We start from the raw sequence: 26,545 nt of genomic DNA on the forward strand, positions 1-26,545 counted from the left end.
TTTGTACCCATTGTATGACTGAGGTGCACACCCTAAGGCCACAGAATCGGGAAGCCCAAATTTAAGAAGTTTAAAAAAATCAACACAGCCATTAAATATTATGCACTCTTTTAGTAAGACCTCCGCGCAGGTAATATGTCACGATTTATTGTTTGATTTCACAGAATAGAGGTGGACTCACTGGCACAACCTTGTGGGTCAACATTCAATGCTATACAAGTCATTTATTCAGTGAGCAACTTATGTACTTATACCAGACCCAGATGGGGTATTCAAACAAAAGTTCACTCTAAAAAAAGAAAAGGAAGGGTTCCATCCCAGCACTGACCACGGCATACTGGGGCCACTCGTGCGGGTGTATGTGCAGGTCGTTGTGCAGCCAGATGTAGGACAGGTCGAGCATGTGCGGTGCCAGTGCATGGCAGCGCAGCTCTTCCAGGCTCCCCACCGTGGCCACCACCTTCGGGGGAGGGGACTCCACGCTGCGCGGCAATGCTGCGTGGACGCAGTCACGAGGTTACGACGGCACATCCTTGGCAGCGACAACTGTGCACAATGGTCGTCTGCTACATTCGACGCATGTGTCACCTACTACATTCAACGGCGAGGAAAGGAAGAAGAGGAAGAAGGCAGAGGAGTGTGTATGCCATGCAGCATGTGCCCTTTACCAAACGACTGGGCAAAGAATTAAACTGGTGATCAGGTGGCTGAAGCACGTGATCAGGTTGCTGAAGCATGTGTTCGTCGTTTCCTGAAGGCCTCGTTGGCCCCCTGTGATGGAGCCCGTTCCATTTCAATGAAGGCTCTTTCGTTTTGGTTTAACAAGCTTCCCCTCATGATGAGAGTGGCTTTTTTTGTACAGTAGCTGTCAGTCAGGCATGTTGGTAAACGTTCATGATGGAAAAAGCGCTACTAAAGCTGAGACTTACAAAGACACGGCATAGTGGTCATAACAATATTTCAGTGCCCTTCCTCAGTGCACTTACAACTTTTCAGCCTCGCCACTTGAAACTGCATCCAGGTGTAATCAAATTTTCTTTTTAATGCACCATAATGTTACAACGGACAACTTAGACCTGTTCACAGTAAGAAGAGGGTACCTGCGAAGTTCCCAATCACTTTCAGACGCATTTGCACAGATGACAGATAGATGCAGAAAAAATAAAGAAAAAAAAGAAACGAAAAAAAAAGAAGAAAAAGGTGGCAGGGAAGACGTCACACAAACTTGCCATAGGCCTCCTGATTTGAAAATTCACTGCAATTGGCGCTAACAGCAGTCAATGTGCATGGGGCAGATAACCTCGTGGAGCAGTGCCGAGTGAGGTGATGCACATTCCCCACTTTTGTCCGTAGCGCAGATTGGCCTTAACGAGCTGATGCTAACCCCCCAAAACTACCTGTCATAAACGTGAAAAACCCTCCCGTTTTCTTGAAGAAAACAGGAAAGCAGCACTCTCCAAGCAATAGAAGGCATCCATTAAGCACAGTATGGCCCACTATTAAACTGAAAACCTCATTAGTATTTAGGATAACTTCACTATTTCTTTAGCTTCAGAGAGAAAAAAGCACTTGATTCTATTCTACAGACATTCTATCAATAAAAATATTTTCCAGATCTTCGTAAACGAACTAAATTGTTATTAGTGCTGGGAAGCGCAGTAATAATGGTTGTTCACTTTAACTGCATGGGGCATACTATACATCTCAATTCCCAGGTACCCAAGTTACTGAGAGCTAGCAAGACTCTTGTTAAGTAATGTGATTAGCATCCTGAGCATGCACAGCACTGTCTTTATTGCACAAAACTTGGAAGCATGAAAACCTGTGTTAAATTTTCTGATACTCATTATACCATTTGATACTCGGCTTTCTTTTCTTGACTCAATCAGATATTCGATTAGAAATCTACTATTTGGTATTCACACACCCCTACAAACTACTGATGAAAAGACCCTTCCTCGCGGAACTATCTAGTTCGTTATAAACAGGTTGGACTGTATTGTAGAAGTGTAATTTGCTAATACAGCTCCGCTTAATTTCTTTACTGCCTCTCCAGGGTATACGCAACTAGTAAATCTGATGTGTGTTATCTTGTTCCACGGTGGAGAACTTGTTTACACCTTTTGATTTTGAGCAAACGCACACACTCCATTAGCCGCTTAAAAGGAATTAACTTCACAGCAAATCGTTCCTTCTTTCTCTGCTGAAGGGGCATAGATTCAACTAGCAGTTCCAGAGTGTACTGCATTACTTCTACCGAATGCATGCGTCAAGCTTGACTAGGACGCAGTGTGGAAGCATAGTACTTTCACCTCACCGATCTGGATTGGTGGAATCCTGAGTTGGATTGAAATGTTTGCTTCAGCTTTCTGGTTGCTTTTCTAAAGCAACGACGAGCAAAAAATTGGCGCAAGCAATTTTGATGGTGGACATGGGACTTGAAATCAGCTCGTGTGGATCTAAACAGCATGATTCTAAGGGGGTAAGTCCCGATGCTAACTCATGCTTGCAGTGCGTCTATAATGGAACCAGTGTGCTTTGTCGAGTGTAACAACTGTTAAAGCCAAGCTTTGTTTTACACAACATAACCTTGCTCCCACTTTCTTATTCACTCCGCACAACAGGCTCCAAATGCACCACTCTTCCTTAATAAACGTGTCACCACTGTTGCTTCAAGCTAACGGTGCCAACAAGGTTGCGAGAGCTGTCCTGCAATGACTTACACAGCACTACAAGGGCACCAGTGCTGCTGGCAGTGCCGTACTGGTTCTTGACAACACAAGTGTAGTTGCCTTCATCTTCCCGGCGCACCGGATCGATCCGCAGGTAGCCGTTGTTGAGAACCTGTGTAAACCCAGTAACAAGGCATGAAGCGCATCTAGGCACTCTGAGCTCGGACAGCAAGCATGAGGATAGCAAATGAAGCAATGACAACGGACTCGCTACTTTTAAGATCATGCCAAGTTTCTACAGCAGTAAATGTCATGGCCTCTTTCACCTTTCACCGTGTTCATTGGCCACACCACAAAGCCACCTACTTTACACGACCTGCGCAGGTGCTCCGGGTATCTGCATTTCAGCTAGCTGACACTCTTGTACAAAAGGAGCAACAAATGCCCTGTTTGTGTTTAAATTAGCATGCGCTGTTTCCTTTGTAACCAAGAGCATTTGGGACCCCCATACCATTCTTACATAATTAGTGTTATTACTTCCACACTAGTGTTTGGCCAATAACAATTAGTGCCTCATCAACCTTATGTATAGTCTGCTCAGCTACTTTACCTCTTGTATACTGAATGTGCCTCTTGCATGACGTGTAACAGCTGGTACCTAAAATCCATGACTTACAAGGCTGCAGGTTTCTTTTTTTTTTCTCAATAACTTCTTTTGGTAACCATTGCCATCACTGAGCCAGTTGGCATCAAACCGTTCTTTTTTGGTGCACCTGCCACAAGAAAAATAACAGCAAGGTGTACATACCTGCGTCCTGCCCCCGAGTGGAAAGGTGTAGCCATTCCGTCTCCACGTGAACTCTGGGAATGGGGCTGCCTCGGGACGGCAGGGGATGGTGATGTTGCCTTCCTCAGCAGCATACATCTCCGTGTCCAGGGGGTACTTTGCGAAATTGGGTGCCATGGCTGCGTTTTGAAGCAAAGCCCAAAGCACAACTTAGGCAAGAGAGGGGACGGAGCAGGCACACTGATTTCAACCTGAAGACACACATGTTCAAACGAGCATGGAGAGCGATTCTCATGGCTGCATGAACATGTGAAGCAAAGCAGGTCAACAGTGGAAATGAAACAATCAAACAGGAAAGTTGGGACAGTTGGTGGCTCCTGCTATGCAATGTGGCTAACCAGTGCTACAAATGTAATGCAGCACAGTGATAACAGTATAAAAATCCAACTCACTGACGACTCTCAGCTGTGCTGTGGTGAAGCTGGTGCCGAGAGAATTGGTGGCTGAACACTGATACATGCCTTCATCGGCACGGTTGAGGTCCTCGATGACCAGGATGTTGTTATCCACCTGTCAAAGTTGCCAGGAAGCTGAACAAACAGCTCAACACCCGCTCCCTCTCGCACCATCTCAAGCACTCATGGATCATGCCTTATGAAAAGCTCTCTTGAAGCAATGTATAGCACACAAACACTACTCAGAGCATTTAATTCCTTACAACAGTGGGCAAACTTCCATGACATCTTACAATAATGTCCACATAATCGAGTCTCAAATCCAACTGAGATAACTACAGTTCAAATCATCTGCCTTGAATGTTGAATGGCAGTACTCAAATAAATAATAATAAAATTACATAACATACATCTTACAGCTACACATTAAATGCAAGTACACCATATTCACTTGTATAAGGGCTGCAATTGTTCTTTCAATATTTTACTGCATGCAGGCCTTATAGGAGGCCTCTGAACTGTGCTCAGACTGCTATGCAAAATAACGCAACTGCTGGCAACCGGCTGGCAAGTGACTATAAACACCTTTACAGTCACTGATAAACTTTTCGGGACACAAACAATGCCACAAAAATGTCTGAATAATTGGGCAGTCAAAAAAAAAAATCTAAGACCGCAAAATCAAGTTTGTTGTTTTTTAGAGCGCCAGCAAAGCGGAACTTTCTTTTACAGGCTTTTCTGTGTTGTGCTCCATTACAGTTAAGTTCACTTTAAATACTGTGATGGCTGAGGCCAGAGGTGCATTTAGTGCTCACCCATCCCGCAGCCTGATGTACATCCACAGGTCGTAGTGAAGCGCAAATACCGCGCATGCTGCCTTGACTCTAAAACACTGTCAGTTTAGGCTGTGCAGCGGACAATCAGTTTAAAGCTTTATTGGCTGTATGCCCCCATATGAACTTATGTCGTTCCATCTAGTAAGCATACATGTGAACATAGTAGACATTGGCGGTAGTTGCCAGCTGATCGTCCACCGACCCAAACTCCGCTTCACACACATGGACGTCAATCCATCCTGTACATGTGATCTCCCGTTCGATTGACAACGTGGTCGACCGGTACAAACATTTTAAGGGCAAACTTTCCACAACGGCTTCATTGCAATCGGCAACCAAAGTTGCGGATTAGTAGGCTTGGTGCAGAGTGCAGGATATAGTGATGATAATGTGCAATCATCAGCAGAACAACTAGTGCCATCTAAAAGCAGCTTGCAGGAATTAACCGGCACTCAGGTATGCACATGATGCTTAGTGAAACTTCTCAAAATTTTCGTACTCTGTAGTGGGGGTGCGGGCCTCAAATGAGTGTGTACGCTTTTTGAACACCGAATCTTGGACATCGAACATTGACCATTCTGATGTGATTAAATTTTAAATCAGGCAGACAGGCAGACAAACGGAGGCATAAAAGCAGGCTGCTCAATGCGCACCTTGTACCGGGCCCGCATGTCGTCGCTGCTTTCCATGTTGAGCATTTCGCCATTGCGATACCAGTGGTACTCCACCTCAGGAATACCAAATGCCTCACACGTCCACGTGAGTCGGGAGCCTTCGTCCGCTACCTGGTGCTCCAGCGGGATAGTGAACTCGGGCATTGCTGCAGCCAGGAACAAAGGCACAAGTACAAGTCACTACGAGGTGGTAGCATTGGCCAACCCAAGCACAGAATCACTAAACTCGTAAAAAAAAAACAAAAAACAAATTAGCAGTTTCACACGAAGTTCAATGCAGTGACTGGTATGGCTTTTACAACTTAGGACATCTGTCTTTTATGATCTTTGTTATTCGTTTTCGTGATCTCACATCTGAAAAGTTATTCATCCTCTTATTCTCTAGATTTGAGCACATCAGCACCCCCTCAACAATTGTGATGCGATTTGTGCTTGGTATACTGTGTGTTGCATAAATAGGAGCAGAAGCTATACATGACACTTCCTGCTAAACCGCTGGCTAGTTCAGGCTCAAATTTTGCGCTTCCTACAGCATTTTGCAGAGATTTTAGCTCATTACCAAGTTTATGGGCATTACTTCCTAGTTTCATTAACAATAAATTCCAGTGCATGTTGTCTGTGTAAATGCCATTCAAAGCATGTCAATTCCACTGCAATTAATGGTGGCATGATCGGTCACAGCTGTGACAGATGGTACAACCATCCCATTGCAGTGGAATAAAAGAATTTTGAGTGGTGTCACTGGAGATGACAATCACTCCAATTTATTGTTGACTAAACTAGCAAGTAATGCCTGCAGACATGGTAAACAGCTAAAATTAATGCAAAATGGTATCCCTGAGCAAAATTTGAGTATGAATGGGCCAGCGGTTTATAGCCATGTATACCTGTCACATTTACTTATGCCACATTCAGCAGAACCTCATTCATACGTTGTGGGAAAAAAAAATTCGAGAAGAAACATACTAACTGGGAAAACATACAACCTAAAGTAAAAAAAAAGAAGATGGCAGACTCGTCTGTAATTTACATCTACACTGCGTAAATCGTTGCAGCCCAAGATGCCAACATGCGCGCTGAGCTGCTGTGGCCCCCAGTGGCCCAAGACGCGCATTGTCATTTTTGGCACTTCAGCTAGCACGCCTCCAATTCAGCCTCGATCAGCAGCTTCTTCGGCCGGGGCATTCTGGTGAAAAAAGTCCTCCCGTGCCCACTCGGTGAATCACTGGGGCCCAAGATGCCCACATGAGTCGAACTGTCAGGGCCCGTGCGGTTCGAAACATGCTTTGTTGTTTTTCATTTGCATAGTGTTCTTAAATATAAATGGGAAACAAAAAACAAAAAAAAAAGTTTAGCTGGCATGAAACACTGTAGCACGATTCCACCGGAGCGAAACACGCACTCACTTTGCACCGCCTGCAGAAGGGAACAATGGCACATTTTGGTTATCACCAGGGGTGTGCAAATATAAGAAAATATTAGAATACCATCGAATATTATATTTGCGATATCCGTATTCAATTTGAGAACTAGGTATTTGAAAATGTTTGAATATTTGGTTCGATACAAATACTTCAAACAAATAAAATATATTCATGGCTGTGCAGGAGCAAACACGGTTCTTGGAGCAATAGCACAAACTTGAGACAAACAAGGACAGAGGAGGCAAGAACAACATTATCTCTCCCTGTCTCAAGTTTGCGCTACTGCTCCGACATTATCTGTCAACAAGCTCAAGTTGCTCTTGCGAACTGTTCTTAGCATTTGTTTCTATCTAATATAAGAGTATGAGTCCGATTCTGTGCAGAATTTTGTGATAATTTCATACTGCTGGCAAAATTGCACCTGTAAAGTGCAGTCAGCCACTGGACAGCTCAACTGTGTGGGAAAGCAGGCCTCTCGGTAGCAAGGAGCACAGGTTTGCGGACAGCTAGGGTGCACTTAAGCACAACTTAAGAGGACGGCGGCGACTGTGCAAAAGAATACAATTGCAACAAGAATGCTCTTTCCGGGAGTACAGGTCCAATGGAGGGATCCTCAGCAGCGATGGCCCAGTCCTGAGCGTCTTTGTTTGACAGCAAACACATTAAGTGATGGCTGGCACTCGAGTTCATGGACATTTGATGCTATATAATATAAGGAAAAAGTAGGCAAGAGCAGACAGCTGGTTGGAAATAATTTCCCAAGTTGACATGAGTCAAGTACATAATCTTACTTACAGCTTTACAGCTTACTAGTCAAATTTTTTATTGCTGACAACATAATTACGATGTTCCAACATATTAAAGTAACAACTTGCTAATAAATGCATGCAAACATCATCATTCAATATTTAAAGCTATATATTTACATTCAATTCATATTCAGAAATCTTGATGTTTGCACACTCCTAGTTATTGCCTCTTAAGAGAGCGCAGTGAGCTTTCAATGCATTGCTATTGCGCAGTGATTTAAGACAGCTAAGGGAAACCAAAAAGAAATCAAACTGGTGCGCGACGCCCGAATATGATTCCACTAGAGTGAAACATAAAGCTCACTTCACGCCGCATGCAGCAGGGAGTGGCAGTGCATTCAGGTTAATGCCTAGCGCTTCCAATGGCACTAGGCCACCCGTACACTCTGTGAAACAGATAGGTGAAGCCAATTATTGCAACAGGGTTGGTGGTGATAGCTTCAAATGCGACGTGTGACAATCCATAAGATTTGCTGGTACTGGAAGAGAAAACTGAGTGCATGCCAACATTTTCATGTGACACGAGTGGGCGAGTACTGCGGGGAAGCCATCATAGCGGATGCCTATTGCTCTCAATCGCACATACCTCCTGCCTTTTGTTCACAGGGGACCCAGTATCCGGAAGATGTACCACACGATCGCAGTTTGGCAAGTGTTGCGATTGGTGCCGAAAGACAGTGTTTTCCAGGAACGTATGGACTGGTAGAATAAAGAAGCTTAACTGTATTGGGTTATTTTCGGTGTCCTTTATCGCGAATGTTGGTACCAGAAAATTGTACGAAATGGGATCGTATTAACAAAGTTATACTGTATGTATGCCAACATGGCATTGTCATTGGGATCGGCCTACTCACACCTCAACATGCACTGCCTGCAGAGACAGCCCCTCATTGCTGCCAGCAGAGACAGCCCCTCACTGCTGCCATGGGCAGGTTGCTGTGCGTCCTGTTCCACTGACAGATCTGGGAGAGCCTGTTGCCTTTACCTCTGCTTGACAGTTACTCCTCACATCTGACGAAACCTATGTTTGCTGTGTAAAGGTCATCCATACCGCACAATAATCAAGCACAGCCTCTAACAATTCGTGCATGACTAATTAATACTACCAACACACAAGATACACGCAAGGGTACACTAACAAGCAACAGCGGAGTTTTTCTAACATTAGAACAACTACCTCAAGTGCTAATCAATATCATCCATAGAATATTTTTAGTTTCACCTCATTTCTTGTATCTTTAGAATCATGAAAAGCTTACAGCTGCACAATAGGTTAAGAATTTGTAATTCTTCAATGAGTTTTGTCAATTTTACAATAAGTGGACTCTATCATACTGGAACTCTTTTACGGGAATGCCACAGAAGAGGATGTCAACTACTCCTTGTCTAGTGTACTTTGAAAGCACCTATCCAGCCACTTGAAAAATATGCCTGATCTAAAACAATGTGAAAAAATGGCTGTGGCTTAGGTAAGGTTAAGCCCAGGATGCGAAGCATACTAGCCTTTATTTTAGTTGTTGAACCACTGTTTAGCCTGGTGAACTGCTGTTGCTTGGCTATATTTCGTTCGGCTAGACGAAGAAACAACTCATGCATTACTGCTTCGCCTTCAAGAGTGGAACGCGACAGCGTTCCCGTCGACCCGCCAAGGGGTGTAAGACAATGGGCTACAGGGCAGCGACTACACGCCCCGCATTGGACGCGGTGAGCGTCGAGCAAAGCAGCGTTCGGCGCGGCAACGAAATGTGCGCCTGAGCAAGAGACGCACACCTTAGAAACAGCTCGTTTCTAAGGCAACACCGCATTCACTAGAGGCGCTTTTGTACCGCTTTGAAGCATCGTGCTCGTGGCTCAGTGGTAGCGTCTCCGTCCCACACTCCGGAGACCCTGGTTCGATTCCCACCCAGCCCGTCTTGCAAGAGTTGAGCCAAAGCCACTTCTCCTCTGTCGTGACGTCACGGTGTCACGTGGTTTCAAGGCGACACCGCCGCGCCTGAGGAGCTGGGTTGAGCTCTCGTAATATGCTTCGCATAAAACAATGAAAGCAGTCGACTCGCTGCATGACGACATACTGGCACCAAGCAGAAACATCTGGCCATCTATGCAAATTACTGGAACTTGTAGCACAGGTCCAATTAGGAGTGTCTTAAGATGCTTGTGACAAATCTTAAATACAGCAGAACCCAGTTGACACATTTTTCAAGGGACCACAGAAAAAGAATGTAACAGCTAGGAAAACATAACTGTGAGGAAGGTCTCCAATCACCACAGCAATGTCAGAAACAGAATGGCTGCCAGTAGAAATTTTATACATCTCGCTGCTTGCACTGTGAACAGGGACGATGCGTGAGCGAGCTTGCGTATAAGGGACACATACAATGTTTTGCAACAATGACAACTTTCAATTACTAATATGCTTCACTGGATAACATGGCTATGTCGAGGCAAAGCTAAATAAAACTGATTGTGCAACCCACATAACACTCTTGCCATTTCCAAAATAAATGTAGCCCTGCGCTCGACAGTTCTTGCTCAATGTGCATGTTTCACGGCAAGTTTTAACCAATGCAAACTTCTTCGTGTACTTTTTCTCCCAACATGCTTGTGCAAATTCAGTTGTGTATTGCAAACTTTAGTTGCTTGTTGCAATATGTAACAAAGCCACAAACTAATTTTGTGCTGCACAGCCTAAACTGACAGTGTTGCCGAGTCAAGGCAGCGTGCACAGTATTTGCACTTCGTTACAACCTGTGGATGCACATCAAGGCTGTGTGGTCAGTTGTTGCAATGCAAGAAGCAGGAACATTACAAAAATTGAGACGCATCAAAGGGAAAAATAATACATTGGCGTCAATGGGGACTTGGGTCGGGACTGCAAAAATGCAACATAGCACCCAGGAAAATGCAACAGTGGGGAGTGTACCAACGGAATTCCACTGTATTGCTATCTTTATTAATGATCTTGCTTTTGATGCACTCTCTTGGCGTGCACAATTGTGCACACAGCACCTGAAGCAGATATATACGGGCGTAAAGCGGTACCACACTGCTAACTGAAATACCCAATTTAAAACAGTTTCCCACACTTTGCTTGTGCAATATGCTTGTCCCAATAAGCATGACCCAGTTTCCTATCCAGCTCAGTTTTCTCATTCAGTTTCCAACAAACATGGCTCACCCTGTATGCTCAGGGTGACACCCTTGCTGACGCTGTCTTGGTCGGCACTGGCGATGCAGACGTACTCGCCAAGGTCTTCGACGCGAACACGCGGCAGGAGGAGTACGCGGCCGTGCGAGCTGATCTGTGCCCCGACCGGCATGGGGCCTCCAACACGGGTCCAGTTGTATTTTGGTACAGGACTGCGAATGGGAGAATACGTGGACAAAGACACTGAAGCATTGGATCGGCCAACAGGAATTTAATGGACACAAAGGGGAAAAAAAAAGTGTGCAGATCTTACCCGCTGTATGAATCGATGTAAACAAAGCTTTCTGTGCCATTTGCACTGACTGATAATAATTAGCAGGGATGTTTACAGTGAATGTTAATGTTTACCATCATTTAGTGCAATGCTAGAGTGGCGAGTTGATGTTAAATGTCACTTGCATACATGCACCACTTGTGTTTGTCTATGTAGTACAGAGAACACACAGCAAGATGTGTTTGCTTGAGGCATTGTGGGCCATTGTTCATAGCCTGCAAAAAGGTTAGCAATATCATTGCCCTGCATGGTGCAACACATTGTGGCAGAAGTGTTAAACTTTAATTAAATTATGGGGCTTTATGTGTCAAGCCTACAACCTTATTATGAGGCACATGGCAGTGGGAGGCTCTGTTTTAATTATGCTTACTTGGGATTCTTTACCGTGCACCTTAATCTGAGTACACGAGCGTTCTTGCATTTCGTCCCCGTGGTTGAAATCAAACGCGCGACCTCAAGCAATGCCACTGCCACAAAATTACTGCGTCGAGTACAGACGCGTTGATTTGATGGGCAGCCACTTCCGTAATGTCCTCTACATGCTGCGGTGCTTTAATGCGGCTTTGCGTCTGCATGACCTATGTCAGTTGTCCACTTGGCAAATTTGCACGGCGTTTATTTTTAAGAAATAATAGAAACATAGCGTAGTTTACCTCACATTTAAATTTATTCAGTTTGTCCACGATTGCTGCCATGTCTAATAGCGGAGTTTCCTTGATTTCTCACCTCGCCTTTTCACTGTCCTGTGCTTCCACCATGCGTGCGAGCTGCGAGCGATGAGTGGTAAGGCTGTTATTCACTCATTTTAAGACTGCATAGGTTAACAGCGGTCTTACGAGAAGCAAGATTCAGTGCCCGCCAGGCCGTGTCGCGCTCATCCATGTACTGAATCAGTGGCATTGTTTTCTGTGTAAATCCAGCATAGGTTGGCAGAACAAGCCCAATGCTCTCTCATGGTCACTCCCCAATATTTCTTCAAAGAACTGTATGCACTCATACGCATATGCACTCACTCTCACCGATACTCACTTACACTCCTGCTCACAAACTTACACTCACCTGCACTCACTCACATTCACGGTCACTTCCGTTCATATTCACCAGCACCCACTCGTGCTCACACTCGCTTCAACTCCCCCTCACAGGCATTGACTCACACACATAGTCATGTCTACTGACAGTCACCGATAGTCACTCACAGTGACATGTCATCCACTCAAAATCACCGTTGCTTACGTTTATTTGTACAGTCAACTTTTATTCACTCAATTTTGAAGGGACTGACGAACCGACCAAATTATTTGGCAGGTTGAATTAAGGAAGATGTACAAAAAAAGGCCAAAACACACTGCTGACTAATTTTGCAGTAGTTGCCTTATTCTAACATGCCGCCCCCTCCGAATCAAATGCGTGCCAACTTTATTTGTGCCCAAAGTAGAAAGGTAATGTGTAAATGACATTAAGGCTCCTAAGCAAAGAAATCTGTATATTTTTTTAGAAAAAAAATTGGCAAGGGTCTAAGATGCATCGCATCATGGCAGCCGGTTTCCTAAAGTCAGCTTCGCCGCAAGATCTTGAAAGTCAGCTTAGGTGCAATACAAAATTGTTGTGCGGTAAAACATACAAACGTATCCGATTACACTGTGCAGGCAATTTTTCGGCAAAAGTTACATGAAAAAAAAAAAAAAAGGCGAGCGTTATGATTGGGCAAATACCGTAGTCAGACATTTAGGCTATGGTTACTGCTTGAAAATCTCCCTAGGGCAGGCCGAAAATTGGTGTTTTCGACGGGAGATGACACATGTTCAATGCATTCAATGTCCCCAAGCTCCACCGAGACAGATACCGCCACTAAAGGGGATGCTATTGAGTTTGCTATAGGGGTCAGGTGCATGCTTGCTGGCTGGTCAAGTTCGCATCATAATTCAAAGGTCAATTTTACAATCGAAATAACGAAAGTTTGGGGTCATATGAATGCATGGGAGCTGTCCGGAAGCTTCGGACAAGATCGAATTAACCGAAAAATTGAATTAACTGGAGTCGAATTAACGGAAACCTACTGTACTCACAATAATCAGCACTCCATCCTGTTAATGCTCACGTCCACACCCACCCTTCATCACTCACTAATGTTCTATGTCGAGCCCATGAAATCAGAGTGGAGCGAACATGGGTCACCACACTCACAAGTGAAAATGCAGGCCTGTAATATCTAGCTTAACCAGTGGCCTATCAGAGTAAGACAACGGGTGCCAACGGAAGGCAAGTGCAGTTGAGGATGGCAGAGGATTAGGTGGTGTGATGGGATTAGAAAGTTTGCAGGATAAAAACAGAGCCAGCCAAGGCAAGACAAGGGCAAATCAAGGTTGCTGTGAGAGGCCTTTGTCTTGCAACGTACACAAAATATTGTGGCACTAACGGTGACGATAAAACAACAATAAAACGTGGCAGTGACTCAAACTGTTAGATTACCTTTCTAGAAACCTTGTGATGTTTGCTTTAAGCGAGGAGAACGCTCAGATAAAATTGCAAGTGAGGATGCTAGCGGTGTCTGCATTTGCAGTGTCATGTGGTGCCATCGTTTGTGGTGTTTACATCTTTGTGTTCTGTTTTTTTTTTTTCACACTTGTATCACGAACGCAAGAATCTCACAGCCAACTAGCCTGTTTAACAACACTTACAACCAAGGGGCACATACAGTTCTGCCATAATTCATATCACCCACAATGAAAAGATACATTTACATAACCATGCTAGTGATCTCGGAGGTCATGCTCAGCCAGGCTACTGCCTGCTTTAAAGTCCGAGGCCTACACAAAGGGTGCACCATGCTCCCTCCCACCAATATCACTGACAGAGTGGTGCGAAGAGGTGACATCAGCAAATTCATCTATGATGAATTTGCTGAATTTTGTGAATGATTTTCACGAAATTGTTTCCTTTTACGCTGAAATGCAGCATACATGACATATTTATCATCAGTGAATTACAGCAACTAATCAATTATAACAGGGCACAACAAGTTGTGGGAGCTGGTTCAGCATTTTTAGAGTCACACCCAGATATACTGAATCTGAAGGGGATTATAAAAAAGTTCGATTATAGGTAATTCTAGATATAAAATAAAGACGTTTATACAAACATTTTCAAGGGGATTTTACAGCTGTTCGCCACATACAATAGTTTGCTATATGTGGTTTCTATCTATCCAGGTTTTAATGTAGTGCCAATCCTGTCTCGTGTCTGCCATTTTCTCAGCTACGAAAGTTTTATTCTCCGTAAAAGGCAACACTTCCGAAACTTTGAGCATTGGCCCATCGTTTAAGCTTTACTTAATGGCTGCCTTTGCTGTTCCTTTAAGTTGCCTAAAATTAACACTTAGCAGCCTAGACGTGCAGATAACTGGCAAAGCTATGCACTGTGCCACCCCGTATAGGCTACGACAGAAGCCCGTAAGGCATTCATCCATCAGTAGCACACGGCTGCTTCTCAGTAACATTTATGATGGCATACTGTGGGCACCAGTCCGACCCAAAGAAATGGGAGTACAGAATACCTAACAGATGCAGCAGACAGAATAAACAAAAGTTAAGAAAACCAGGGAAGTTGCAAATACTCATGTACAGGACAAACGGAAAGTAAAAAGAGAAGGAAAAAACACTGGAAAGATCTAGCCAATCACACACCACAGACACAGACAATCTAATAGAAGCAGCATGAAATAATCATAGAACAATTTCAGATACAGTAGAACTTTGTTGATAAATACATTTCCGTTTTGTTTCTTCCCAGCTCTTATGCCCTGAAGCACTGGTACCATTTTGCTTTCATAGGGGCATGCGTATTAGGCTCCCACTTCTGACGTTTCTCTTCTTGGTTGTCACATTTAAAAACTGTAAGGCTGGCACCCTCTGTCAGTGGTGCCTACATTAACCGACACTTGCCACCGCTGAAAATGGTCAATTTGCGGCACCTGCCATGTGCACAGAAAAAGCGCCATCACAGTATTCAGATTGTCACTGTTCACTGATTTCAACATGGCTCACAAGTCAAAAGCCAAGAGAAGATGGATGAAGGAACAAGCGGTCACCCCACACCCATGTTTGCAGATACTGTCTCGTTACCTTAAATACCTTGTGTTGTTACTTCAATATACAAGGCTACACAGAAACTGAAAAAAATGCAGTGAGTGCACAAAAAGAGGCTGTTAGTATTATCCAAGGTTCTGCCTAAGTGTCAGATGGAAATTACGCAAGCTTTATTAGGTGTGATTCACAGCTATTACTGCTCAAAAGAAGAAGTGCTTAACATTCAATCTAACTGTCAGGTAGTGATAACAAGCTAATGAGAGTGTTTTCAGTACTAGTTTGTTGGTTTCCTGTTCAACTTCAAATAAAGTTTTTTGTGAGAGTGTCATTTTGGCTCGTTACAAGTACGGCCACAAGCTTTATTGTGTACTATAACATTTTCCCGGATTATACTTTCTTTTTTACATGGTGCCCTAAAAGAAAGTATTAAGAGGGTTCTATTAAAGTATTTCACAAATATTTTGCAACTGGAAAGAAAGAGTCACAAAACAAGGCAAGCATGGCAACTCAGCAAAACAACCAAGAAAAACCGATGGATGTGTTTTTCTTGGGTGTTTTGCTGGTGTGCAGAATCCTTCAACAAGCCCTTTGCATTCATGGTTTGAAAAGTTAGTCACTGAAAACATGAAACTACAGGAACGGCATCACAAAAATTTTTTACGATCAGAACATGAAACCCAACTAATTTGCTAAAAGCTTTATGTTGTTCCAAGTCCTTGCATTTCCAATGGCACGTTCACTATGAGCTTAATTTTCATTAGACACTTCATGGGTCTCCCTCCGTCCAGTCCCAACAGCTTTAAACTTGAATTCATTGAATTTGAGTTAAAAAGAGATCAGATACACAACTATTGAAAAGTAAACTGTAAATTTCAAAGCCCTTACTTCACACATTCCGAAAAAAAGAAGCAACACTCACTATCCGTAAGCAATGCACTCCAGGCGAACGTCATTGCCAGCCAGCGGTGCTTCGGGAAACGACTTCGGGAAGTTGTTGGGAAAGAGCAGCTTCTGGCCACTCGCTGAAAGCAGGAAGTATGGTTTGATCATCCGTCTGCCAACTTCATTCATTCATTCATTAAATACTTCCAGCATCATCACAGCATCCATGGCAGGAGTGGTATCAAGTACAAGTACATGAAGAAGCACAAACATTACAAATCATACACTTCACAAGTATGCTGAATTCCACTGGTCAATCCTTGCTGAGATTCTTAAGAGCGCTCACGTTTTGGAAATGCGAAGCTGGCAGCAGAAAGTTACTGCAACATGCCCCTGAATTTCTCACTAAACTCACACTGAATTTCTCACTGGCTATGAACGTATGTTCCATCAGTGAATCAAGGGAGGGTGCTCTACCATGGACTGACTGGTCCAAGACAACCAGCAGAGCATGAAAACCTGCTCCAGATTGACCAGCAGAAAAGAAATTCTTCAATCTAGAGTACATTTTTTAAATATTTTTCTTGGCCTGGGTAGAGCAGTACAATCCATCCTCAGTGAAAACGAACCTTACAATATGTGCCAGGCATTACACTATAACAAAAACAGAGCAAAAGGTTGAACAATGATGCACCAAACAATTAATCAGATATGAAAACTATGAAAGCACGGAAAAACGAGTAAAAAACAAAACCTTGCAGTGTTCTTATTGTTTTATTTTCCCTACAGAGAACAATGTTGTCTCTTAAAGAACTAACAGATGCTCATGATGATAATCTATTACTGATATTCAGTGTTTTACTAAATTTTATTGCCATGAACCTCACTTATCATAACCTCACTTATCAGGCTATCACTCCATAACCTCACTTATCAGGCTATCAAGAGCCCTGATGCCGGGGTGCAACTATGGGCTGTCCAGAGGGCCCACGATGCGGTGGTTGGGCAAGGCCTGACTGTCCCAACGTGGGAGCGGCCCGCAGCGCGCTGAGTCGCGTACCTCAGGACCTTATTAAAGTTTCGCATCCATCCATCCATCCATGAACCTCACTTAACAACCACACTTATAACATGTGAAGTCATAACCATATAAATTAGGTGGCGGTGTCTCGGTGAAACATTTGCTGTGACTACTTCCAAGGCAACTGGTTACATGTGTAACACATGCAGCACCCGCCTAGTGCTAAAATCCAATAGGTTGAATTTCGGACTGCAAGATCGGCATCGTAACTTTCAACTTTTAACTGGCAAGCAGTAGCTACAGGGCCTCTAATATTTATAAAACATAGCACTTCATTTGCAACCATTATAATACATCACAGTATGTCTAATGGCTTGTTGCAGTAAAATATATTGCCGCCAGCATTGCGAGAAGACAAAGACGACCGACATATCCCAACTGCGTAGCCGCCACACCGCGAGCGTCAAGCAAAGCACCGCAAGGCAACGCTCGGCCTGTACTGACAGTCCGGCGGCTCGTGCGCGAGAATCGGACGATTGGCACGCGACAGCAGGCGAGAAAGAGGAGGACGACGTTCGAAGGAGCGAAGCTCGAGGGACGTTTTTGTTGTTGTTGAGTGCTCAGTCGGTTTTTGTTGACGGGCACAGGTTCGCCCAGCATAAATCAGCTTTCGCAGAAACGGCTGTTGTAACTGTTGGTTACATATCTGGTGGAGGTGCGGGGTATGATTCCAAGCACCACACACGCAAGGGAAGGTAGCCCGGATCCCCGAAGTTTGGAACCAACAGAATTAACGCCTGTCCACCAACGCACGAGTCGCCGCATACGAGGTGAGGCCCCCGAGTTTGGTCCTCTCGCCGATTCACCAAGGGCAGCGGCGGCAGCCAGTCGAGGTACTAGTGCGATGGCTACTCAAATAACCCCTTCTCACGTCGTCGTTGACTCACCCCGGACGCCAGAATCCTTCCACGGAGACACATTTGAGGATGCCGAGGACTGGCTTGAAAACTTCGAGCGTGTCGCCAGGTGTAACGGTTGGGACGAGTCAAAGAAACTCCGGTATGTGTACTTCGCGCTGGAGGAATCTGCACGCACGTGGTTTCAGAACCACGAAGCGTCGCTATAATCGTGGAACGACTTCCGACGAGAGCTGCTAGCTACATACCCGAGCACGGACCGCCGAGAGAGGGCAGAAGCCGCTCTTCAGGCGAGGAACCAGCGGAACAACGAAAGTGTGACCATGTACATTGAAGACATGACCCACCTCTTCCGCCGAGCCGACCCAAACATGGCTGAGGACAAGAAATTGCGGCACCTAATGCGCGGTGTGAAACAGGAACTCTTTGCCGGCCTGGTTCGTAATCCGCCCCGCTCTGTAGCCAAATTTCGATCAGAGGCGACGACGATGGAGAAGACGCTGCAGCAGCATGCGCGGCAGTACAACAGAGATGTATGCGTCGCATCATTTGACGTTGGGTCAGGAGCCCTCCCCAACAACATGGACATCCTACGCGAAATGGTGAGGTCCGTCGTACGAGAAGAGCTGCAGAAACTGCAGCTGGCCCAAAGCCCTCCTACGGTGTCCTCACTTGCTGATGTTATACGTGAAGAAGTCCGGCAAGTAATTTGTGAGCCAGAGCCTCAGGTACGGCCCCACGCACAGTCAGAGCGCCAGCCGCGGATGTCGTACGCCCAAGCTTTACGTCAGGACCTAGGACGCGCCGACTTTGGACGAACGGCCACAATACCCCAGGTACTTCCTCGCAATGTGCAGCTCATGCCAGAAGGAAGCCCACGTAAAAGCGATGTGTGGCGCACTGCAGACCGGCGTCCCCTCTGCTATCACTGTGGAGAGGCTGGTCACCTATACCAGGAATGCCAGTATCGGCGAGTAGGACTGCGTGGCTTTTCTGTGAATGCACCTTGCCCCCGAAACGGTGAGCGCCCTTATGAGATTGAGGCATTTTTATCTACGCGCCAAACTGTTCGGAACACCCAGCAACATGAACCTCGATCAGCAGCGCCTATGCGTTATAGATCGCCCAGTCCGCGTCCCGCTTCCATTTCACCGAGGCGACGCTCCCAAAGTCCGCGACGGGAAAACTAGAGCCAGCGACCTGTGGAGGCAAGGCCGCTGACGCCCGGAACACCGAAGGCCCTCCATCGCCAATCCGACAAGACGACGGCAGTGACGAAACGACGGACAAGTGCAGTGATGACACCGTTACTTCCGAGTTGCGCGTCATCATCGACGACTTCGAAGTGACTGCATTGATAGACACTGGTGCGGACTATTCAGTTATTAGCAGTGTACTCGCCAGAAAATTGAAAAAGGTATTGACCCATTGGACCGGATCTCCAATACGTACAGCGGGGGGACACTTAGTCGACCCCGTAGGAATGTGCACAGCAAGAATCGGAATTAGAGGCTTTACATACGTCAGCAGCTTTATTGTTCTCCCTGAGTGTTCCCGTGATCTGATACTGGGCATGGACTTTTTGCGAACGAATGGCGCAATTATCGACTTGCAAGAATCACGCGTGTTGTTTTCCACAGAAAACGCTGTTACCATTTCTGATACAGAAGAGCCACATATTTCCTCTCTCCGTATTGTGGATGAAGACGTGACGGTGCCGGCACGGTGCAGTATGACTGTCGTTGTAAGGAGCGACATATTTCGTGACTACGAGGGACTTGCAGACGGAAATATCGGGCTGCTACTGGAAAAGCAAATATGCGTGGCAAGAGGCCTAGTTCACCTGCATAACGGATATGCGGACGTCCTTTTGACTAACTTTGGCAATGAGGCACAACAAGTGGCGAAGGGAACAGCCATAGCGTCTCTTCATGACTATGCACAATTTGCAGATGTGTCAACCCTCGATGCAGCATCACCAGCTTCTGCCACCTTAGACAGTGTCCTTACCTCTATCAACATTGACCGAGAGCTATCATCACTACAAAGAGATGAGATTGTGAACTTGGTCACAGGGTTTGTGGAATGCTTTTCGACTTCATTGAAAGTCCGTCGTACTCCCGTCGCAAAACACCGCATTGTGGTCGAAGAACCTGCAAGACCAGTTCGCCAACACCCGTATCGAGTAGCTCCAAAGGAAAGACAAGCGATAAGAAGTCAAGTACAGGAAATGCTCAAGGACGATGTAATACAACCATCCAATAGTCCATGGGCATCTCCGGTAGTCCTAGTCAAAAAGAAGGATAACACCCTACGGTTTTGTGTTGACTACAGGAAACTCAACCTCGTCACAAAGCGGGATGTTTATCCACTCCCCCGCATCGACGACACCTTGGACAAACTACGCAATGCTTACTTCTTCTCTTCCCTAAATCTCAAAAGCGGATACTGGCAGATAGAAGTGGACGAGCGAGATCGCGAAAAAACGGCATTTGTGACACCGGATGGTTTATACGAGTTTAAGCTGCTTCCATTTGGTCTGTGTTCTGCGCCAGCCACATTCCAACGGATGATGGACACTGTTCTCTCCGGACTGAAATGGCAGTCATGCCTCGTCTACCTTGATGATGTGGTGGTCTTCTCCACTACATTCGAGCAGCACGTGCAGCGACTGAGAGCAGTTCTGGATGCTATTCGCACGGCGGGATTGACCATAAAACCTGAAAAATGCCACTTCGGCTTTCGCGAGCTCCGCTTCCTCGGACACATTGTCAGTGCTGAAGGCGTCCATCCCGATCCTGAGAAGATCACTGCAGTAGAAATGTTTCCGAAGCCAAGAGACAAAAAAGCTATTAGACGTTTCCTGGGACTGTGTGCCTACTACAGGCGTTTCGTAGAAAATTTTTCTAAAATTGCCGAACCACTCACGCGACTGACAAAAGATGTCCCTTTTTCGTGGGAGAAAGAACAAGAAGACGCCTTCTCTGAACTACGACAGCGTTTGCAGAGTCCTCCTATACTTGCCCATTTTGATGAAAATGCCGAAACGGACATCCACACCGACGCGTGTAACGTTGGTCTCGGTGCCATACTTATTCAGTGGCAGAATGGAGAAGAAAAAGTCATTGTGTACGCAAGCCGTACCTTATCGAAAGCTGAGACAAATTACTCAGCTACAGAAAAGGAATGCCTGGCGGTTATATGGGCCATCAGTAAGTTCCGGCCTTACTTATATGGCAGACCGTTTCGAGCCATAAGCGACCATCACTCATTGTGCTGGCTGGCGAACCTCAAGGACCCTTCTGGAAGACTCGCTAGATGGAGTTTGCGTCTCCAGGAGTATGACATCACGGTCGTTTACAAGTCTGGTCTCAAGCACAATGATGCTGACTGCTTATCACGCGCACCAATCGAAACGTCACCTGAATACGAGCAAGATTTCCCATTTCTTGGGGCTGTGAACACGACGGAAATGGCTCATCATCAGCGTACTGATCCGGAATTACTCCTGCTCATCGAGTACCTGGAGGGTCGACAAGTGAAAGTGCCTCGAGTTTTCGTTCGCGGATTGTGTTCGTATGTCCTCCGGAACAACGTCCTCTACAAACGAAACTTCGAGCACAGTGGTGAGACGTTTCTACTTCTCGTACCATCATCGCTGCGAGCTGAAATCTTAGAAGCTTGCCATGATTACCCTGCAGCTGGCCACTTAGGCGTTAGTAGGACTCTGGCGAGAATCCGCCAGAAATATTACTGGCCGAAGTTGATGAATTCAGTGCAGCAGTATGTCAAATCGTGCTGAGATTGTCAAAGACGCAAAACACCGCCACTCAAACCAGCCGGTTTTCTGCAACCGATACAGCCACCAACAGCGCCATTTGAACAAATAGGAGTGGATTTACTTGGACCATTTCCAGTTTCAACCTCAGGAAAGCGGTGGATTGTGGTAGCAACCGATTATTTGACCCGGTATGCTGAGACCTGTTCTCTTACAAAAGGAACTGCCGTTGAAGTGGCTCAGTTTTTTGTCACACACATAGTATTACGACATGGCGCACCGAAGGTACTCATAACAGACAAAGGAACAGCTTTTGCGGCCCGTTTGATGCAGTCTGTTATGAAACTAACACATACTGCTCATAGAAAAACCACAGCGTACCATCCACAAACAAACGGCCTGACTGAACGGCTCAATAGAACGCTCGCTGACATGATCTCAATGTACGTGGACGTCGAGCATCGGACATGGGACAGTATTCTACCATATGCCACCTTTGCGTATAATACTGCAGTACAAGAAACGACACATTTCACGCCATTTGAACTTGTTTACGGTCGGACAGTAACAACGACACTAGACGCGATGTTACCTGTAAACAAGAGCAGTGAAGACGACCCTAACGCTAGTGAGTACGTAGAAAGGGCAGAAGAAGCACGGCAGTTGGCAAGGCACCGTATCATACAACAGCAAAACGTCGACGCAAACCGGTACAACCTAGGGCGAAGAGAGGTACAGTACAACCCCGGAGACAAAGTGTGGGTATGGACGCCAATACGTACGCCCGGTCTTTCGGAGAAGCTACTGCGCCGTTACTTTGGCCCCTACAAAGTACTTCGCCGGTTAAGTCCCTTAAACTACGAGGTAACTCCTGAAGGCCAAGTCTGCTCCACACGACGCAGGACTCGCCCAGAGGTCGTACACGTAGTACGAATGAAGCCATACTACGAAAGACATTGACAGAGGTCGTACACGTAGTACGAATGAAGCCATACTACGAAAGACATTGATTAACAGAAGTTGCACATACGATCAAGCCTAGCACCGGCCATCCTCTGACCACTGTCCTTCCAAAGCAGTTGGCCTCTCTAGGCCTTTCCTACGCATCGGGACGATGCTTCTTCGGAGGGGGCTAATGCCGCCAACATTGCGAGAAGACAAAGACAACCGACATATCCCAACTGCGTAGCCGCCACACCACGAGCGTAAAGCAAAGCACCGCAAGGCAACGCTCGGCCGGTACTGACAGGCCGGCGGCTTGTGCGCGAGAATCGGACGATTGGCACGCGACAGCAGGCGAGAAAGAGGAGGACGACGTTCGAAGGAGCGAAGCTCGAGGGACGTTTTTGTTGTTGTTGAGTGCTCAGTCGGTTTTTGTTGACGAGCACAGGTTCGCCCAGCATAAATCAGCTTTCGCAGAAACGGCTGTTGTACCTGTTGGTTACAATATAAAGTTATAGTAAAATATTTCTTGAATGCACCTTAGGAGACATACATCACAAGAGTTGGGACTCAGATGAAAATCTCGAAAAATAAAGCAACGTTAAGCAACATATAAAGTTGGTTGATCTTATAAAAATGCTCTAGCATTAATCCTTTGCAATTCGCTCTTTGACGGCACTGCATCCATAGTAAACTATACTCAATGATACGCGCCTTTACAAGACATGTCTGAACCTTTCGAATGCCACAGGCAATCTGCCAAGTCCATTTCAGCGCTACGCAGTGTGATTCCCTCCTTTCTCCTGGTGGTCTGCCAGCTGTGACCGTTGAGGAGCGACTCTACGTGCCACCTGTATTCCTACAGGCTCCTAAGTATGATGTCACTCCACCCTCTTCCTCCTTCAGCCCTCATCTCCACTTGTGACCTCACACACTTCCCCCTACTCCTCTCCCATGCCACGAGGTAACCGTAAGATGCCACCAGGTTTTCATTATGACACAGTAAAGCATCTTTTCAATGTAACTCGGAGGTGCACGGACTTTATGCCATATCGAAAAAAATTTTCTAAAGCAACTGACTGCTCTCGTATGTTGAGCACACTGAACAAGAGTGAATATGCAAAAACCAAAAAAAAAGCTTCTTGAAGCACAATGGTCTACTGTGCAACAATCAACTTAAGTTTATCTCAATAAATATTCCTTCCTGGCCACAGCCATGGCTATAACAAAGACCTAAACAGCTCGCCTAAACCAAGGTATTGTTGTCTAAAGAGCTAGTTGTAACAGGCTGCCGCACTGACTGGACATAAAATGAGGCAAGTAGCCCTTTCCACTCAAAGACACACAACAGCCAACATAACTGCAGACACGTCACTGGTTTGAAAACAAAGGTGCAATGAGAAGTTGATAAATGTGTCCAACAGTACAAATTGAAATGTGAATGAAAATAGCCAAGCAGGTGCCTGTTTTGGGCTGTTAATCATGGACGTGCAAGGTGCAATCGCTGTGTATATGGTTCCTCAGCATGGCTTATCAATAAGTGTCCATCTTAATGTATGAATTAAGTCGCTCTTACAAATACATGCAAACTTGGAAACATAAAGCACTCAAGTTGCTTTAGATTTCGTCACACATTAACTTATGCCGATTAGTACAGTGTTATCATAAATAAAGTTCATACAATTGAAATTCACACTGCCTGGTTATTGAAATTAAATGGTGTTCCAGAAGGGGCCTTGTAGTAATTAGGTCGTTCATCTTGATAACATTTTATTACTGCAATAGCAATTATAAGTCCAAGGGCGATAACATCGTTGCCGCACGTCATATGCTGAATGTATGAGTGAAAGTATGCAAGGGAAGCTGACGATCGCCGCTTAATCTGGTGCGCACGAAGGGAGAAAGCGGAGAGCAAACACGCTATCTCCTGTCGCGTGAAAGGCCATGTGGGGACGGGAAGGTGGCGTTGTGCTCCGGATTTTGCAACCAGGTGCAAGGGGAACTGACGATCACGGCTCAATCTCACACGCAATATGTGGAGGAAAATGGGGAGGCAGCATGGGAGAGAGGGGGGCAGGTTCGACTCTGCCAACAAATGTGTACTTTGCATGGCCGCGTGTGGTAGTGCGTACCGTCTTTTGAAAAGAATCTCCAGACAGCTCATAACTTCGTGCGCGCTGTGTTTTCGCTGCTCCTGCGTTGAAGCGATAGACCTCGCGAAGGTCACTTCACTCGCTGCCGCTACCATGCTTGCTCACACCAGCATTTTGACAGCAAGCGTCCGCGCTCATTGAGTGTGATGTGTTCACGTTTGCTTGAGCACGGTGACACCATGCTTGTTAATTCAGTTAGTAAGCAAATGTTTGCAAGCTTAAACGGCCGATAAAACTACTGTCCTTACTTCATATAGCTGTCTACTAATTTGCTATTGCAATTGATGCTTCGCCTTTCGGGAAAAACTGCAATTTCTTTCAGTGGTTTACAACGATGTTCCACAGAGGGTTTTATGAAAAGTTCTTCATCTTAACAGTTCGTTCGAGTGCTGTGCAAAAGCTTCGTAGCAGTGTTACTGCCTCTTGTCTTTTATCGATGGGTTCTTGGCATAGATTGGTGAGCTGCCCTCAATAAAACTATTAGTTGAAAATCAGCACACTGTCCTGTACCATCTTGGATTTCTTTCTCCTGTGTGTTCATATGTACTGTAACACTGTTACGAAGAATGCATCACCAACTGGCCTGCCAGCAAGCATTACTGAATGTGCATAAGCACTGTGGCGAAGTTAAAAGACACGTGAATGACCCAAGCACTTTTCTCTTCTTGCAAGAACTACACCACTGGTGTTTTGTGCAAATTGAATGAGGGGAGAAGAAAGAGAGGCAGCAGGTGGCTCACAGGCAGGCTCAACCAGTAGGTGGAAATAGGGCCCTGTGCGACCCGTGGAGGAGATGCGGCTCTGGACGTTGCAGGAGTAGTTTGCGTCATCGTTCTTCTCCAGGGACGAGAAGTACAGGTTGCCATCGTGCGACACGAACACGCGCGGGTCCTCCTGGACGAAGTCCGGAAAGGCGTTGCGCACCCAGAAGTAGTGCACCGCCGGGTTGAACTGCGGAGGGTCGCACGACACCGACTTTCCTGCGCAGGGACAAGCAACGTCAACCATCAGGTCCGCGCAATCGCTCAATATTTAGTCACCATGGGTAGACACTAAACAGGGATGTGGGAAACTGTAAGTAACAAGACTGTGTCACGAGCGAAAAGAATAAGGGGGTCCGAGAAACTTGTGACTTTTTGTTAGAGACAACTATATGGAAAAAAAAAAGGGGGGGGGGGGGCAATGAAGGCAGGGAAAGCATGGGAAAATTAACTATCTTCTTTTTTAATTAAAAGAAATAACAAAAGAAATAACGACAAAAAGAAAAAACGAAAGTACACGAAGAGACATTCTAAATCTTAGCTACGGAAACTAAAGAAATGTGCTTGCACTACTGGCAGATGCGAATTAGATTCATATAGCACCAACATTATTGACAGCTCAAAATTTGATAAAATGCATTGACCAAGGTACTAACAAGGTACCTTTTCGGCTACCTTACATTGATATGGTCAACATGGGGACAAAGTTTACCAATAGAGCAGTTTCACAATGCGATGCGTCTGTTTGACAGCAGACAACGCATCGGAGGAGCAGAGCAGTTTCACACGATCACGTCTCTGACCGGTTGACACCTGCTGTAGCCTCCACTTAGCTGCCAAGATATTGTGAGACAGAGTATAGAC

General features: G+C 45.6%; 1 protein-coding gene across 1 annotated transcript in view; it reads right to left on the minus strand.

Moving 5' to 3' along the window:
* Positions 1-26,545, minus strand: part of Cont (Contactin) — a 69,831-nt gene that overhangs the window by 25,363 nt on the left and 17,923 nt on the right. The window contains exons 9-16 of the mRNA XM_070540911.1: positions 25,661-25,900; positions 16,147-16,249; positions 10,836-11,017; positions 5,404-5,570; positions 3,912-4,029; positions 3,481-3,638; positions 2,724-2,844; positions 329-495 (exon numbers count right to left, since the gene is read on the minus strand). Of these exons, the coding sequence (XP_070397012.1) occupies positions 329-495; positions 2,724-2,844; positions 3,481-3,638; positions 3,912-4,029; positions 5,404-5,570; positions 10,836-11,017; positions 16,147-16,249; positions 25,661-25,900 (1,256 nt within the window). The remainder of the gene's footprint in view (positions 1-328; positions 496-2,723; positions 2,845-3,480; positions 3,639-3,911; positions 4,030-5,403; positions 5,571-10,835; positions 11,018-16,146; positions 16,250-25,660; positions 25,901-26,545) is intronic.

The sequence above is a fragment of the Dermacentor albipictus genome, chromosome 6, assembly GCF_038994185.2.
Source record: "Dermacentor albipictus isolate Rhodes 1998 colony chromosome 6, USDA_Dalb.pri_finalv2, whole genome shotgun sequence".
NCBI lineage: Eukaryota > Metazoa > Arthropoda > Arachnida > Ixodida > Ixodidae > Dermacentor > Dermacentor albipictus.